A 17,148-nucleotide genomic window follows, 5' to 3' on the forward strand; every position below is an offset into this window, starting at 1 on the left:
GTACTCTTCCCCAATATCACTAAAGCCACACCTGAGCTGCACCCTCGGAACTCTCCCACTGCCTGATGAAGAGTTCAAAGCAGTGGCCATGAAGATTGTCACCAAATTCAGAAGAGTGAATACAATGAAAACTTCAACAAAGAAATAAAAAAAATACAAGAAAGTACCAAACAAAAGTCACAGAGCTGAAGAATGCAATAACTGAACTGAAAAAGTACACAAGAGGAGTTTAACAGCAGACTAGATGAAGCAGAAGAATGAATCAGCAACCTGGAAAACAGGCCCATGGACCTCAATGAAACAAAGCCACAGAAAGAAAAAAATAATTCTAAAAAGTAAGATAACTTAAGGGATCAATGGAATAACATCAAGCAGAATAAAATTACATTATAGGGGTCAGAGGAGAAGAGACAACAAGGCAGAAAACTTATTTGAAAAAATAAAGGTTGAAAACTTCCCTAACCTGAGGAAGGAAAGAGAAATCCAGATTCAGAAAACACAGAAAGTTCTGAATAAGATAAACCCAAAGACATTCACACCAAAAAATATAATTAAAATGTCAAAAGCAAAAGATAGAGAATCTTAAAAGCAGCAAGAGAAAAGCAACTTTTAGATACAATGGAATCTCCATAAGACTATCTGCTGATTTTCAACAGAAACTTTTCAGGCTAGAAGCAAGTGGCATGACATATTCAAAATGCTAACAGAAAAAAACTTCCAGCCAAGAATATTCTACCAGCAAGATCATCATTCAGAATTGAAGGGAAAATAAAGAGTTTCCTAGATAAGCAAAAGCTAAAGGAGTTCATCACCACTAAACTGGCCTTAAAAGAAATGTTAAAGTGACTTCTTTAACATGAAAAGTCAACAACTAATAACAAGAAAACATAAAAGTAAAAATTTCACAGGTAAAAATATATAGTAAAAGTAGTGGATTAACGGGGCACCTGGGCAGCTCAGTTGGTTGAGAGTCCGACTCCACCTCAGGTCATGATCTCACAGTACATGAGTTCAAGCCCCACACTGGGCTTGCCACTGTCAGTGAAGAGCCCACTTAGGATCTCTGTCCCCCCGCCCCCCCACCGCCCCTGCACCCCTCCCCTGCTCACACACACTCTCTCTCAAAAATAAATAAATATTTAAAAAAAAAAGCAGATTAGTCACTTACAAAGCTAGAATGAAGGTTAAAAGACAAAAGTAGTAAAATTAACTATAATTAGTTAAGGGAAACACAAAATAAAAAGATATAAAATATGGCATCAAAAACATAAAACATGGGAAGCCAGAGTAAAAAATGTAGAGTTTAGAATGTGTTAAAATTTAAGTTGCCATCAATTTAAAATAGATTGCTTTATAGGCTGTTATATGTGAACCTCATGGTAATCACAAAGCAAGATTCTATACTAGATAGGTAAAAGATAATGAGAAAGCAATCTAAACATAACACTAAGGAAAGGCATCAAACCACACAGGAAGAGAACAAAAGAAGAAAGAAACAGACAGGATCTCAAAAACAGCCAGAAAACAATAATGCAATGGCAATTAGTACATACCTATTAAGAATTACTTCAAATGTAAATGGACTAAATTCTCCTATCAAAGACAGAGTGGCAGAATGGATTTAAAAAAAAAAACATTCATCCATATGTTGCCTATAAGAAACTTAGTTCAGATCTAAGAACACACACACCAAAAATAGATAGAAAAAGATCTTCCACATAAATGAAAAAAAGAAAACTGATGCAGCTATACTTATATCAGACAAAATAGACTTTTTTTTTTTTTTCAATGTTTTTTATTTATTTTTGGGACAGAGAGAGACAGAGGCATGAACGGGGGAGGGGCAGAGAGAGAGGGAGACACAGAATCGGAAACAGGCTCCAGGCTCCGAGCCATCAGCCCAGAGACTGACTCAGGGCTCGAACTCACGGACCGCAAGATCGTGACCTGGCTGAAGTCGGATGCTTAACCGACTGCGCCACCCAGGCGCCCCCAAAATAGACTTTTAAACAAAGAGTAGCATAAAAGACAATAAAAAAGTAGGGGTGCATTACATAATGATAAATGTACCAACGCAACAAAAGGATTTGTAAATATTAATGCACACAAAATAGAAGCACCCAAATATATAAAGCAAATATTAACAGAACTAAAGGGAGAAACTGACAGCAATACAATAATAATAATAATAGTACAATACAATAATAGGACTTTAATATACCATTTACATCAATGGATAGATCATCCAGACAGAAAATCAATAAGGAGACACTGGCCTTACACAACACTTTAGACCAGATGGATAATAGATTTTAGATGGATAGACCAGATGGATATAGAGATGTATTAATTGATACATGCAAAACATTCCATCCAAAAGCAGCAGGATACACATTCTTCTCAAGTTTACATGGAATATTCCCCATGATAGATCATGTGTTAGGCCACAAAACATCACAATAAATTTTAGAAGACTGAAATCACAGCAAGCATCTTCTCTGACCACAATTATATGAAACTAGAAATCAATTACAAGGAAAAAACTGAAAAAATCATAAATATAGAGATTAAACAGCATGCTTTGAACAACCAATGAGTCAACAAAGAAATCAAAGGAGAAATCAAAAGAAACCTTAAGACAAACGAAAATGGAAATACAATAATCCAAAAATCTATGGGATGCAGCAAAAAATAGTTCTAAGAGGGAAGTTGATAGTGATACAGGCCTACCTCAAGAAACATGAAAAATCTCAAATAAATAATCCAACTTTACACCAAAGGAACTAGGAAAAGAACAAAATGAGGCCTAAAGTTAGTAGAAGGAAGGAAATAATAAAGATCAGAGCAGAAATAAATGAAATAGAAACCAAAAAAAAAAAAAAATTTAGAAATTATCAATGAAACTAAGAGGTGGTTCTTTGAAAAGATAAACAAAATTGACAAATCTTTAGCCAGAATCACAAAGAAAAAAAGACAAAAGACTCAAATCAGAAATGAAAAAGGAGTATATGGGTAGCTCAGTTGGCTAAGCGTCTGACTCTCGGTTTCAGCTCAAATCATGATCCCAGGGTCATGACATCAAGCCCCATGTCAGGCCTTGTGATGAGCATGGAGCCTGCTTAAGATTCTCTCTCTCCCTGTGCCCCTCTCCCCTGCTTGCACTCTCTCTCTAAAAATATGAATGAATTAATGAGTGAACAAGAGAAATGAAAAAGTAGTTACGACAGATACTGTAGAAATACAAAGCACCATAAGAGACTATTATGAATAATTACACACCAACAAATTGTTGAACTGTTGACAACTCTGGGAGATATGGATAAATTCCTAGAAACAGTCAATCTTTCAAGATTGAATCATGAATAAATAGAAAATCTGAATAGACCAATGCTTCCAAACTCATTTTATGAGACCAGCATTACCCTGATACCAAAACCTAACGAGCACCACAAGGAAATTACAGGCCAATATCCCCAATGAACAGAGAGACAAAAATGCTCAACAAAATATTAGCAAACCAAATTCAAGAATATATTAAAAGGATTATACACCATCATCAAGTGAGATTTATTACAGGATGCAAGGATAATTCAACAGCCACAAATCAATCAACATGATACTCCACATTTAAAAAATGAAGGAGAAAAATTATATGATCATCTTAATAAATGCAGAAAAAGTATTTGACAAAATTCAACATCCATTTATGAAAAAAAAAAAAAAAAACAACAACAACTCAAGTTGGTACAGATGTAATGTATACCTCAACATGATAAAGGCTATTTATGACAAACCCACAGCTAAACTCATCCTCAACAGTTTTTCTGGTAAGCTTTTCTGCTAAGATCAGGAACCCACTCTTGCCACTTCTATTCAACACAGTATTAAAAATTCTAGTCAGAGCAAGTAGACAAGAAAAAGAAAGAAAGAGTATCCAAATTATAACTGTCACTATGTGCAGATGACATGAAGACTTCACTGAAAAATTGTTAGAATAAATGAATTCAGTAAAGTTGCAGGATACAAAATCAATATACAGAAATCCATTAAATTTCTATATACTAATAATGAAGTACCAGAAAAGAATAAATGAATTCAGTAAAGTTGCAGGATACAAAATCAATATACATAAATCTATTAAATTTCTATATACTAATAATGAAGTACCAGAAAAGATATTTTTTTTAAAAATCCCATTTACAATTGCATCAAAAAGAATAAAACACCTAAAAATAAACTTAACCAAGAAAGTGAAAATACTGTACACTGAAAACTATAAGACACTGAAGAAAGAAATTGAAAGACACAAATAAATGGAAAAATATTCTATGCTCATGGATTGGAAGAATTAATATTATTAAAATGTCTATACTACCCGGGGTGCCTGGGCAGCTCAGTCAGTTAAGCGTCAGACTCTTGATTTCTGCTGAGGTCATGAAATCACGGTTTGTGAGACTGAGCTCCACATTGGGCTCTGCACTGACAGCAAGGAGCCTGCTTGCGATTCTCTCTCTCTCTCTCTCTCTCTCTCTCTCTCCCTTTCTCTGCCCCTCTCCCATTCATGCTCGCTCGCTCTCTCTCTCAATATAAATAAAATTTTTAAAAAACTAAAAAATTTTTACAAAAATGTCCATACTACCCAAAGCATTCTACAGATTTAATGTTATCACTATCAAAATTGCAATGGCATTTTTCACAGAACTAGAACAAGTAATTCTAAAATCTGTATGAAACCACAAGAGACCCCAAATGGCCAAGGCAAACTTGAGAAAGAACAAAGCTAGAGGTATCACACTCCCTGATTTCAAACTATACTATAAAGCTATAATAATGAAAAGAGTATGGTACTGGCACAAAAACAAACACACAGATCAAAAGAACAGAATAGAGAGCCCAGAAATAAAGCCACACTTATATGGTCAATTAGTACATGTAAAAGGAGTCAAGAATATACAACGGGGAAAGGACAGTCTTTTCAATAAATGGTGTTGGGAAAAGTGGACAGCCACATGCAGAAGAATGAAACTAGGCCACTATCTTATACCATACACAAAAATTACACCCAAAATGGACTAAAGACTTCAATTAAGACCTGAAAGCATAAAACTCCTAGAAGAAAACATAGGCAATATGCTCTGTGACACTGGTATTGGTGTTAATTTTTTTATCTGACTCCAAAAGCAAAGGCAACAAAAACAAAAATAAACAAATGGGACTACATCAAACTCAAATGCTTGTACACAGTGAAGGAAAGTATCAACAAAATGAAAAGGCAACCTAGTGAATAGTAGAAAATATTTCCAAATGATAGATCTGATAAGGTGTTAATATCTTTTTTTTAATATTTTTTAACATTTAGTTTTTATTTTTGAGAGACAGAGAGAGATAGAGAATGAGTGGCGGAGGGGCAGAGAGAGGGAAACAGAATCTGAAGCAGGCTCCAGGTTCCAAGCTGTCAGCACAGAGCCTGACGCGGAGCTCGAACTCACGGACCGCAAGACCATGACATGAGCCGAAGTCAGATGCTCAACCGACTGAGCCACCCAGGCGCCCCAGGGGTTAATATCTTAAATACATTTTTAAAAACCCTTATATAATCAATAGGAAAAAACACCAACAACAAAACAGTCCAAATAAAAAATGGGCAGAGGATTAAATAGACATTTTTCCAAAGAAGACATACAGATGGCCAACAGACACATGAAAAGATGTTCAATATCACTAGTTATCAGGAAAATGTAAATCAAAACCACAATGAGACAGGACCTCATACCTGTTAGAATGGCTATCATCAAAAATATGAAATAACAGGTGCTGTAGAGGACGTGGAGAAAAGGGAACCCTTGTACACTGTTGGTGGGAATATAAATTGGTGCAGCCTTATGGAAAAGAATATGGAGGTTCCTCAAAAAAAATTAAAAACAGAACTACCATATGATTCAGTAATCCTACTTCTGGGCATTTATCCAAAGAAAATAAAAACACTAAGTTGAAAAGATATATGTACTCTTATGTTCAATGCAGCATCACTTAGAATAGCCAAGATCTGGAAACAACTAGATGTCCACTGATGGATGAATGGATAAAGAAGATGCTGTTTATACAATGGAACTCTATGCATCCATAAAAAGAATGAAATCTTGCCATTTGTGACAACATGAACTGACCTTGAATTATGCTTATTTATTATTTATTTATTTATTTATTATTTATTTATTTATATATAAATAACTTATATATAATATATAAATATATAATATATATAAACTTATATATTTATTTATGTATATATTTATATATAAATTTATATATAAATATATAATAAATAATATATATAATAAATTTATATAAATCATTTATTTATTATTTATTATTAAATGAAATAAGTCAGACAGAGAAAGACAAATGACTACTAGAGAATTTCACTTATATGTGGAATTCAAAGAGCAAAAGAACAAACATTACAAAACAAAGCTTCCAGATATGGAGAACAGACTGGTGGCTATCAGAAGGGAACAGGCTTGGGGCACCTGGGTGGCTCAGTCGGTTAAGCATCCAGCTTCGGCTCAGGTCATGATCTCACAGCTCTTGAGTTCAAGCCCCACATCGGGCACTGTGCTGACAGCTCGGATCCTGGAGCCTGCTTCGGATTCTGTGTCTCCCTCTCTCTCTGCCCCTCCCCTGCTCACGCTCTGTCTTTCTCTCTCTCTCAAAAATAAATAAACATGAAAAAATTATTAAAAAAAAAAAAAAGAAGGGAACAGGCTTAGGGGGAGGGGGCGACACGGGTGAAGGGGACCCACTGTATAGCGGTGACTGGCAATGAGACTTATTGTGATGATCACTTTGTAGTGCATGCAGACATCAAACTATTATGATGTACACGTGGCACTAATGTAAGGTTTATACCAATGTTACCTCAATTAAGAAAAAACATGGGGCGCCTGGGTGGCGCAGTCGGTTAAGCATCCGACTTCAGCCAGGTCACGATCTCGCGGTCCGGGAGTTCGAGCCCCGCGTCGGGCTCTGGGCTGATGGCTCAGAGCCTGGAGCCTGTTTCCGATTCTGTGTCTCCCTCTCTCTGCCCCTCCCCCGTTCATGCTCTGTCTCTCTCTGTCCCAAAAATAAATAAACGTTGAAAAAAAAAAAAATTTAAAGAAAAAACAGTTGAAGTCTAAATAATATCTTCTTTGAACCCCTAAGGTAAGTTACATCATCCATGTCTATTTATTCATCCACTCACACATTTATTCAACAAGTATATGCTTAAAAACATGCTTCCCACAAGACATTAAACTAGGTGTCTTCACAACCTCTTGGTAAGATCAAGTTACCTGAGAGGCAGAAAGAAACAGGGCTGTATAGAGATACAGAGTGGTGGCTGGAAGGCAGAGAAAGGAACAATTCATTGCAAGAAGTGATTATCTGAGGAAGACCTTGAAGATGACAGAGAGGAGGGAGGCACACAGGCTGAGAAAAGAGAGGTGTAAATCTAAAGGCTAAGTTGGTCATGGAGAGCAGTCACAGGGGCCTTGTGATCAGTAGCAGATCCATAGGGTGACCACATTATTTATCATCCAATCCGGGAGGCCTGAGAGGGAAAGGAGGCACTCTTAATAATTTTGTCAGGACAAAAGGTGTAAATCTGGACTGTCCTGGGCAGATCAAGACGTATGGGTGCTTGCCTCAATGAAAGTGATGTTCAGTACCGTCTGATCACTTAGCTGGGGCGACTGAGGTGCGCGCACAGTTGTACTGAGGCACCTGACTTAGAAAGGCACCAAAACAAATCGTTTTTGAAAGCAACTTTAGAATATGCCTGAGAAACTTCCCTGGGTACATTCTGCATATTTCAAAAGACAAGACTCCCAAAACGGGCATGGCAAATCTCCAACTCAAATGGAGCTAAGTGAGTTTGCTCATCTCAGGATAAACTCCAAGTAAGAGAAACTAAAAATCACAAAAACAAACATAGTAGGTACTGTTTATGGAGTGCTTCTTAGGCACCATACTCTGCTCTGAGTATTTCACACACACATCATCTCATTTCATCTTCACCCCAACACTATGAGGTTGACTTAAAGATCTTGCCCAAGGCCACACAGAAAGGAAGCAAGGGAGCCAGAGTCCGATCCAAGCAGCTCACTCCACACCCTCTACTTTTCTCGCCACTATTCTGCCTCCTGAATAACCCAGACGTGCAGCACGTGAACCCGAGTGCAGCCCAGCTGAGAATATCAGCTAGAACACGGTTTACCTAACTGCCCCTGCCAAGTGACCAAGAACTGCTGGCCAGCAGTGCCTAGCCACCTGCCCTTCTCTACTACTTGGAACTAGGCAGTTGCCAAGTGTCCTGCCAGCAGCCTGGACCACTCACACAATTGTCACGAAAGCTCAGTGTGATTAATTATATGCTTTGAGCACTCTAAAGCTATGCAATTATTCTGACATAAAGAAAATAGGTACTCCTGAAACTTCCCTGGTGGCTTGGATTTGTTTGAGCCACAACCAAGTACTCTTATGCCCAGCACAACCCTCTAGATCCACCACAATTATCAGTAGAAAAAAGCTGGTCAGGCAGCTTGCAAACACACAGTTTCTGGTAAACTGGTAAAAATAATCTGAATATCCCTTGCACTACAGAATCCCATTGATATAAAATAAAAAAGGTAACCAAACTAATCTAGAGGTCTCGTAGATGGCAGCCAGAACTTCGTATTAACAAGAAATAGAGCATCTATTCTTGAATATCTATGTATAAAATAAAGTCTGGGGAGAAAATATGAATGTTCATACTTCATTTATGTCTGCATTTAGGCTGTAGATAACACTGCCCTGTTTTGTTGAATAATGAGGAATCGGTAACTTAAGTATTTAAAAAAAGAAAAAAAAAGAATAGTTTAGCACCCTTGCAGAAGACACAGAACTATAAAAGGAACTGAACAGATTCTGGGAGACAGCATTCTAAGAAAATGACTTGAGTGACCAAGATCAGCAATTTAAAAAACAGAATAAACAATTTCCTGTCAGTTGACTATTTGGATTTGGTGAAGGAAAACAACAACGACAACAACACAGACCAAACAACTGTTTGGAGGAGAGGCTGGAAAACAAGAAAGAGGGCAAGTAATTTTGGGGGCATGAAAATTAATACCCTCTGATTACTCCTGAAAAGCGAACTCTGAATTGTGACAAAAGCTCTTTGAGTGGGCTGAGACAAGCAGCCACGCCCTGGCCTTTCAACAGTTATCCTGTGTGGCCCAAAATGCATTAGTACAAAGTGAAGTGCAGAGTGGCTGATTGGACATTACATTTTTCTGACTTAAATGATCCAGTCTGCCTATCTATTCAGACAAACTCACTTTATGATCCAGTTACTGTTTGTTTAACATTTATGACATGCCCATAAGTTTGCTAGGCATGCAGTTGTCTCTCCCTTCCCTCCACTCAAAGCAAAGAAACAAACAAACAAACAAAACCCAAAAAAATCTAAAAACCGAAAAATCTAAAGCCAAATGCAGATATTTTTAAGATCCAATTCAAGAAACGGTTATTGAGTACCTGTTATCCTTGCAGAACTGATAAATACAGCCCAGCTTTTGCCTGCAAAAGTCTAGTTTATTTAAACCATAGGCCAATATAATATCCATATGTACATTTTTTTTAATTTTGTTTAAACATATATATATATATAATAAATGCGAACGTCTGCTTCTTCCCCACCTTGGGGTGCTCAGCATCAAGACACAGGAATAGGGGCGCCTGGGTGGCGCAGTCGGTTAAGCGTCCGACTTCAGCCAGGTCACGATCTCGCGGTCTGTGGGTTCGAGCCCCACCTCAGGCTCTGGGCTGATGGCTCAGAGCCTGGAGCCTGTTTCCGATTCTGTGTCTCTTTCTCTCTCTCTGCCCTTGCCCCGTTCATGCTCTGTCTCTCTCTGTCCCAAAAATAAATAAACGTTGAAAAAAAAATTAAAAAAAAAAAAAAAAAGACACAGGAATATACATGTTGGTATAAAGGCAGGAAAAAGGCTTCCCCTACACACGATGATACTGTGATAATGACATAATGATACTAAGAAAACTATGAGCTGCTACCTTGGACAAGATCAAACCACTGTCCCAAAGAAGGTGGAGGCTCTGATCAAGCAGCCACAACAGGTAGCTACAGCTGTCTGGCTATATTATCCCTCAACTTCTGCCAGCAGGAATCGAGTCTTTTGGTTCCCTCCAATATCCCCTACATTTAGAGGGAAAAATTGAAGCCAGCATTCCAAACCACCAGTGCTACCTTAATTATACAGCAAATTTAAAACTGTCAGTGTAATCTGGGGAGCAGTAGAGTGCAGCCATACCAAAATGGGGTAAACCAGCTCTGGCACATTAGGCAAGTGGTTAACCTCTCTGAACTCTGGGTTTTCTTCAGCCTCCGTGGCAGGGGCAGGACCATGTCACAGAATTATATTAAGTATTTTCCACGTGTTTGCACATAGTGTTTAATAAGTAGCACGTGCTATTATTACTTTTAGCTACCAAAATCATGCAATGGCTATATTTCCTACTTATTAAAACGTACCCAAGATCAGTGGTTGCCACAGCCCAGGCACGGGAAAGGGGGAAGACACAAAGGGACCAGGAGAATTTTTGGAGGGCAATGGAATTTTTTATTGTGGTAGTGGTTAGATGAATGTGTGTTTTTGTCAATCTCATAGAACTGGACGCCAACAAGAGTGAATTTTACTTTATACAAATTATATCATCTTTTTAATATTCAATTATAATATTCAATTATATATACCAACTATAATATTCAATTGGTTTTAATTAAAATAAGCCATCTAAACTAATGGGCACTTTAACTTCATTTCTTGCTAAAATGAAAAAGAAATCTAAGGCCTAAATGCTACTTCACATTTTTAGACCAAGTCTTTGAGTTAAAGGATTGAGGTATTTGTAAAAAATAGATGTCGCCTAAACAACTGACCAAATTAGCTGTTTCAAAAGAAGGCGTGGATTGTACTGAATGGTGTGATGAAATGAAATATGGAAAGAGAAAATGAAAGTGATGTTTTCGTTTACTAGATTACTTAAGATGACAAACATAATGGCTCCTTCCTAAAAATTTGGTAATGGGCCTTTGTAAATAATCTAAAAAGTGTAATATTATTTCCACTAAACTAAGGAAAAGTAGAGAAGTCTGGTGATGAGTTCCATGATTATTTCTCTTCTCGATGTATCTGTAAAAGATTCCATAAGGCTGCTCACTCTGAGTCTTCATCAGCACTGTAGCCATAACCAAGGAGCTTTTAGTATAGATCTGTGCATCTATTTTGGCAGAAAATGTAGTTTTACAACAATTTTTTACTCAACACCATATTTACAAAACAGATGGAGTTCCAAAGAAGTGATTTTAAATGAGAAATATAATTCTGGTCAGCCCACAGTGTATCTCTGCATATGTCCTGCATCTCAGCAATAATACCCTTTCTGTGCCCACTGCTTATCACATCCAGGCTGTCATTTCCCCCTCTGACTTGGGGATCCCCATACATGAGGAATGTCAAGAGGGTAATGAAGATGAAAGCTAGGAAAAAGGTATAGCTCACAAGCCCAATGTTTCAACTAAAGCAACCCCATAAATACTGGCCTCTGTGCCTCAGCCAGCAACTCCCTGCCATGACCTCAAGTCCCCGATTATCACCTTGCTTACCCATCTACTCCCGCCCCAATCTTTTCATCACCTGACTGAACTCATCCCTTATATTCAAAAAGAACATAAGGAAACTAATGAAGAGGTATCGCTATTGCTTTTTGACATGAGCTTCTACTAAGTTTTTCTACTGTTTTTTAACAAAGGTGAAATAATTTCTGCCATTCATATGACAAAAATGTCTGTGCACTATTCATTGCAAATATTTGTGAAATTTGATGTTAAAGAATATTAGACAATATTAGAATATTGTCTTGATACTGTTATGTCTGCAGAAAATACCACACTAAGTTTCTAAAATCTTGATCCTTTAAGGCACCAATTCAAGGGGAAATATACCAAGTAGTTACCGACTTAAATATAGCATACCGCTTTCCTATAACCCAGGCTTGATCAATTTTCAACACTATTTCCATAGTTTCAAAGTGTGTTTAAGAAAATGCACATTGACAAAGAGGAAAGAAAAAGGAGTAAATCAAGTCATCTTAGGAGGTGTAAGTAAATGAACAAGATATGAGACTAGTAAACACCAAACCACCAATTTCAGAAATTAACAGAACTTAGAGAAAACATGTACTTTCTTATCATTCCTCCATTCATTCAGGAAGCAATCTATTGAATCCCTAATATGTTCCTGGCAATATGTATCCAGGGACACAACTCTGAATAAGAAACCAATTGCCTTCATTAGAAAAAAGAAAAATGACAAAGATATCTTTCAAAGTTTCAAAACTCAAAAACCAGTGATTGCTGAATAATTAATGATTTCCCCATGTGCTTCTAGAATCTTCAATGAAGAAATGATATCTACCGACAAGTTCTCTATTCCACATATCAGAAATATTGGCAAATCATCCTTCGTCCTATTCTGAATATAAAATTAAAATAGCTGTTTTAAATAAGTTACACTGTGAATCCCACTATGGACACCAATAAAGCTTGATTTTTCTTTTTAAAGTACAAAAACAGGCTCTCCAACAAATTAAATAAGAAGAATTAAAATTAAGTAGGTTGGTATCTTCTCCGGAATTTCACCTCAAATTTCATTAAAACCACAATGCAATATCACTACAAATATCTGGCAACCAATAAAAACAGAGTTGACACATAACTCTGTTCATAGGATTGATGATCATGCATAGTTGAAAGCAACTTCCATGGAAACAGAAGCTACACAGCAAAAGAAAATGTAAGTCACATTTTAAAAGTCAAGTATGCAGCAAAAATATGTTACTTTCCTTAAATTCTCAATGCCTACTGCAGGTAGTTAACACACTTGATCTTTAAGCCCTTCACTTGTGCCCTTGCCCAGACATAAACTGTACAAACAGATGACAAAGCGAAAAGCAGTTTCACAACTGCCTGTTACAGAGGGTAGGAAGGTGGTATATTTCACTAGATTACTGCAGAAGCTGATAACACCACCAGACACTACAGAGTACTTAGGAAGATTTCTGCAGGTCCAATTAAATTTCAAATACCACCAGTGCCAATTCTCTTTACTGTGGCCTGTTTTGCCCTCTCTCCCATGGGTTATCAGCCACAGGAAGGGTGGGTGCAGCCCTGTCAATGTGCTTTGCTGCTCATTGTCCTGGTAACCCCTTGATTTTCAGAAAGCAATGTTTTCCTATTTGCTCTGAACTTAAGCAGAATGAGCTACTCTTGCCTAAGGCTCTGCTCTTCTTAGCTCATCAACTATTTTTTTTCACTTCAGGTCACGAGAAATATTTTTACACGGCAGACCAAAATGTAGTATTAGAATGAAACCACCACAAACTCAGGAGTTCCTAATATTACTTCTTAAGTTTGAAATGCACAAAACAATTGCTGACTTTCTGCTGCTAAGTATCACTATGCAAAAGATACCAAAACCAAGCAAACTGCTCAAAAGAACTTCCACAGAACTGGAGGCCTGCCTACTGCAGCAAGGAAAAGATTAAATTGTGCAGAACTGTAATGTCTCAGTGCTTTTGAGCCTAAGAAAGCGGAAATCTTCATTTGTGTTTAGAAAACCTACTCCATTTCTCCGTGTGAGTGAGGGACCAGAGATTTTGCACCCTCGAAGTGTAACCATTTGCAAGAAGCAACTAGATACAGATCAGAAGAATCCTATTAAATAAGCTTGTTCACCCCCTGGGATTTTTAAGAAAATGTTTTCACATAACCACTGTATTTAACATACAATAGACACGTTACAGGCAGTCTGTTACCAGTCAAGGCTACCACAGAAGAGAATGTCCTGCCCAACCAGGTACAGGCCATAATTCCAGGCCAGTCCTGGAAAAGGTGACAGCCCCAAGTTCAACTGGGAATGTCTGAGCACAGCTCCCCCTGCACATTAAGGATCACCTCTCCATTCTTTCCAAATGCTGTGTGCATCCAATCCCTGTTCAAGCACCCCAAGCACCCATGCACCAGTGGTTCCCGTAGGCAGGGGACTCCTCGTATAACCCCCTCCTTCCACCACCACTCTCCTCTTGGGAAACTGACCCCGAGGACGGCTGGGGGTGGGCGATGTGCGCCCTTCTCTCACCTACCTTGATGATGCTGCTCCGGCGGGGCAGGCCGCCGGGTTTGCTCTCCCGGGGGAGGGGGCAGGCGGCCGGGCTGGGGGTCGGGGCGAGCGCGGCGCCACGGGGTCCCCTGGCAGGGCTGGCTCGGGCTTCGTCCCCGGACACGCCGAGGCTGCAGTCTCCGTTGGAAACCCCGCCGCTGTCATAGCGCGCCCGCCCGTGGCCGAGGCGACCTCCTCCGCCGCCGCCGCTGCTGCCGCCGCCGCCGCCGCCTTCTCCGGCTCCAGCTTTCAGGGCGCCCTTGGCGCCGAGGGCCGGGCCCGGGGAGGTGGGCAGGGCCCCGCCGGCGGCGCCCCCCCGGCCGCACTCCGCCATGGGCGCCCCACGACCCGCCAGCACAAAGCCGCGTCCCCGCGTCCCCGCGTCCCCGCCGCCGCCTCGGGCCGCCGCGCGCGGCCCCTCCTCCTCTCCTCCTCCCGCCGCCGCCTCCTCGGCCGCTTCTTCCGCTTTTTTTTTTTTTTTTTTTTTTTTTTTTTTTTTTTTTAATTTAGATGTGATGTTTGTTTCGAGCTCGCCTCGCGCACGGTTCAAGTCGTGGCGGCAGAATTATCAGAAGATTCCTGCAGGGGAGAGAAGAGAGAGACACAAGTCAGCTCCGGCGGCGGCGGCGGCGGCGGCGGCGGCGGGGCCCCGGCTCCCAGTACCTGGGGAAGGAAAACACGCCCCGGCACACGCGCCGCCGCGAGCGCCAAAAATAACCCGCGCGGGCCGGGCGCCCACCGGGCCACGGGGCACCCACCCCGAGGTAACGCGGCGGCGGCCTCAAGGGCTCGGGGCGCTCTCCGCTGAGGCTCAGGGCACCCCCACCCCTTCGCCAGGGGTCGGAGCGCTCATCACGCGGGAACCAGGCGTCCAGCCCCGGGCCGGGGTGCCCACCTTGGGCTCAGGAAGAGGGGAAGCGGCGGGAGCCCGCTGCTCTCTGGCCTCGCGGAGGCGCCTCCCGAGGGTCTCGCGGCCTGGGCGAGCGGGGGATGAAGCCCGGTCTCCCCAGACCCCAACTCCCCAGAGGCCGTCGCGTGCCGGGCCCCGCCGCGGCCCCCCAGAGTCCCCGCTGAGGCCTGCGGCTCCAAGAGGAAGCGCACGGCGGGCAGGGGCGGCCGGGCCGTGACGGTGGCGGTGCGGCCCGGGGCAGCTCCTGAGGGGGGCAGTCCAGACCACCCCGCCTCCGCCCGCGGCCGTCTCCTCCAGGCTCGGCGCTGCCCACCGTAGGCCTCGGGACCTTCCCCGGCTGCCCCCGACCCACCGCGAGCCGCCCGGGCTCCAGCTCGGGGGTCGCCGCCCGTCGCGACTGCTCCAGCCCAGGCCAGGTCATGGGGCCGCGGAAACCTCGCCGCCGAGCGAGCGGACGGCAACCGGCGGCGGCCACGGGTCCTGGATACCCGGGTCCCCCTAGAGCTGCGGCAACTGCCAATCACCCGCCCGGCGCCCGAGGGGCAACGACCGCGGAGGTCTGGGGGCCGGGAGAGAAGGTCGGGGGGCTCGGGGGCTCGGCCTCTGCACCTCCCTCGAGCCCCCGATCCGCGCGCCGGACTCGTTCCCCTCCCGCCCAGCCCTGGAAAAGGCCCTCCGGACGTTCCCCTCTGGGCTTCCCCAGAGGGGCAGACCTGTTTCACATACAGAAACCAATTCCGTTCCCCAGGCTCCTGAACTGTGAATTGATTCAACTGGTTGCAAGGATGCTGGGGCGCGGGCGGGGTTGGGGCGGCGAGAGGTGAAGAGTTAAGGACCTCGGCAGAGCCTGTACTGTGCTCTCGGAGTCGCCCTACAGGGATTTATCACCGTCGTGCCTCCCTCCCAGTGTCCTTCCTGATCCCGCCGCCAGGTCCAGCCTGCTGCGGGCCCCCGCCTTAGGTCAGGCTCATCTTTTGGAGCAGCATCCTACTTGGATCAGAACAGCCAGGCCCTCTTCTCTCTGGTTCTTGCCCCTTCTTTCCCTTCCCTAATGCTTCAGGTAGAGTGACCTGCCTAAAAATCCTGATCTTGCCGTTCCCCAGCACAAATATCTCCCCTGGATCTCCATCCCTCGAGCAAAGATGGGGCTCAAACTCCTCAGGGTGGTACCCGAGGCCCCACCCAGCCTGGCCCCACCCACCTCCCTGTCCCAGGTTCCCTGGCTTCAGCCTCCAGAGCTTCTCCAGAACCCCAGCTCTTGTGCAACTAGTGTTTCCTTTTCAGAGAATGCTCTTCCCGCAGGGCCCGAAGGATAGTCGGCCGAGGGCGAGGGTGGGGGTGGGGGGGCGGCGAACTTAAAGTCTTTGCTTTTATTAGCATGATGTTATAGCAAACTAACTGCCAAGTAGCCTCTGAGGAAACAGGGCTTTCCATAGGTATACATACCCGCCCTTGCCTCTGAAGCAGCTTCAAATACCTTCATGTTATTCTTGGGGGCGTTTTAATTCTTCTGATCTTCTGGATTCATGTTTTTGTAACCCATCAGAAAAGCTTTTATTCATCCCTAGCCAATCTGGGCCTACACACTAACAGAAATATTTTCACATCGAGGGACAACAATGTTTTAATTTTTTATTGTCTCATCCCTTTATTTTTCCTAGTTTGGGTTCAAACAATTGTTTTACTGTCGTGATAGTTTTGCAAGAAAATATATTCAAATGATGTAGATCAGATTCTTAATCTGCCTTATTTTGAATTTATAGTCAAAGTAGCCAGCCAGTATGGCTGAGGGGGAGGAAAGGAAAAATGCTGGGCCTTTATTCTTCATGTTCTCTAATTTTGATATGTTGAGTAATTGCCTGAAGATATCTCTGCCCTTTCCTGCATTTACCAATCACTAGTAACATGCTATGAGAGTCTTACATCCTGCAACTTATACCCGTGAATTTCCCTTGTGAGTGGGGACATACAGAGATT

The 17,148-nt window shown here is 42.0% G+C and overlaps 2 protein-coding genes across 4 annotated transcripts in view; both read right to left on the reverse strand.

Moving 5' to 3' along the window:
• The window catches only part of PLCL2 (phospholipase C like 2), a 191,772-nt gene extending 177,128 nt beyond the window's left edge, over window positions 1–14,644 (reverse strand). For all 3 annotated transcript variants that reach the window (XM_047875043.1, XM_047875044.1, XM_047875045.1), the window contains exon 1: window positions 14,245–14,644. In XM_047875043.1, coding sequence (XP_047730999.1) covers window positions 14,245–14,595 — 351 coding nt within the window. In that variant the 5' untranslated portion in view covers window positions 14,596–14,644. The remainder of the gene's footprint in view (window positions 1–14,244) is intronic.
• Window positions 14,645–14,767: 123 nt separating this feature from the next.
• LOC125174420 (translation initiation factor IF-2-like) lies at window positions 14,768–16,654 on the reverse strand. Its single transcript, XM_047873986.1, has 3 exons — window positions 16,618–16,654; window positions 15,157–16,042; window positions 14,768–14,840 (listed from the first exon to the last, which is right to left on the reverse strand). Exons 1-3 carry the CDS (start codon window positions 16,652–16,654, stop codon window positions 14,768–14,770), a joined length of 996 nt encoding a protein of 331 aa, XP_047729942.1.
• Window positions 16,655–17,148: the final 494 nt, after the last annotated feature.

This window comes from Prionailurus viverrinus, chromosome C2 (genome assembly GCF_022837055.1).
Source record: "Prionailurus viverrinus isolate Anna chromosome C2, UM_Priviv_1.0, whole genome shotgun sequence".
Lineage (NCBI taxonomy): Eukaryota > Metazoa > Chordata > Mammalia > Carnivora > Felidae > Prionailurus > Prionailurus viverrinus.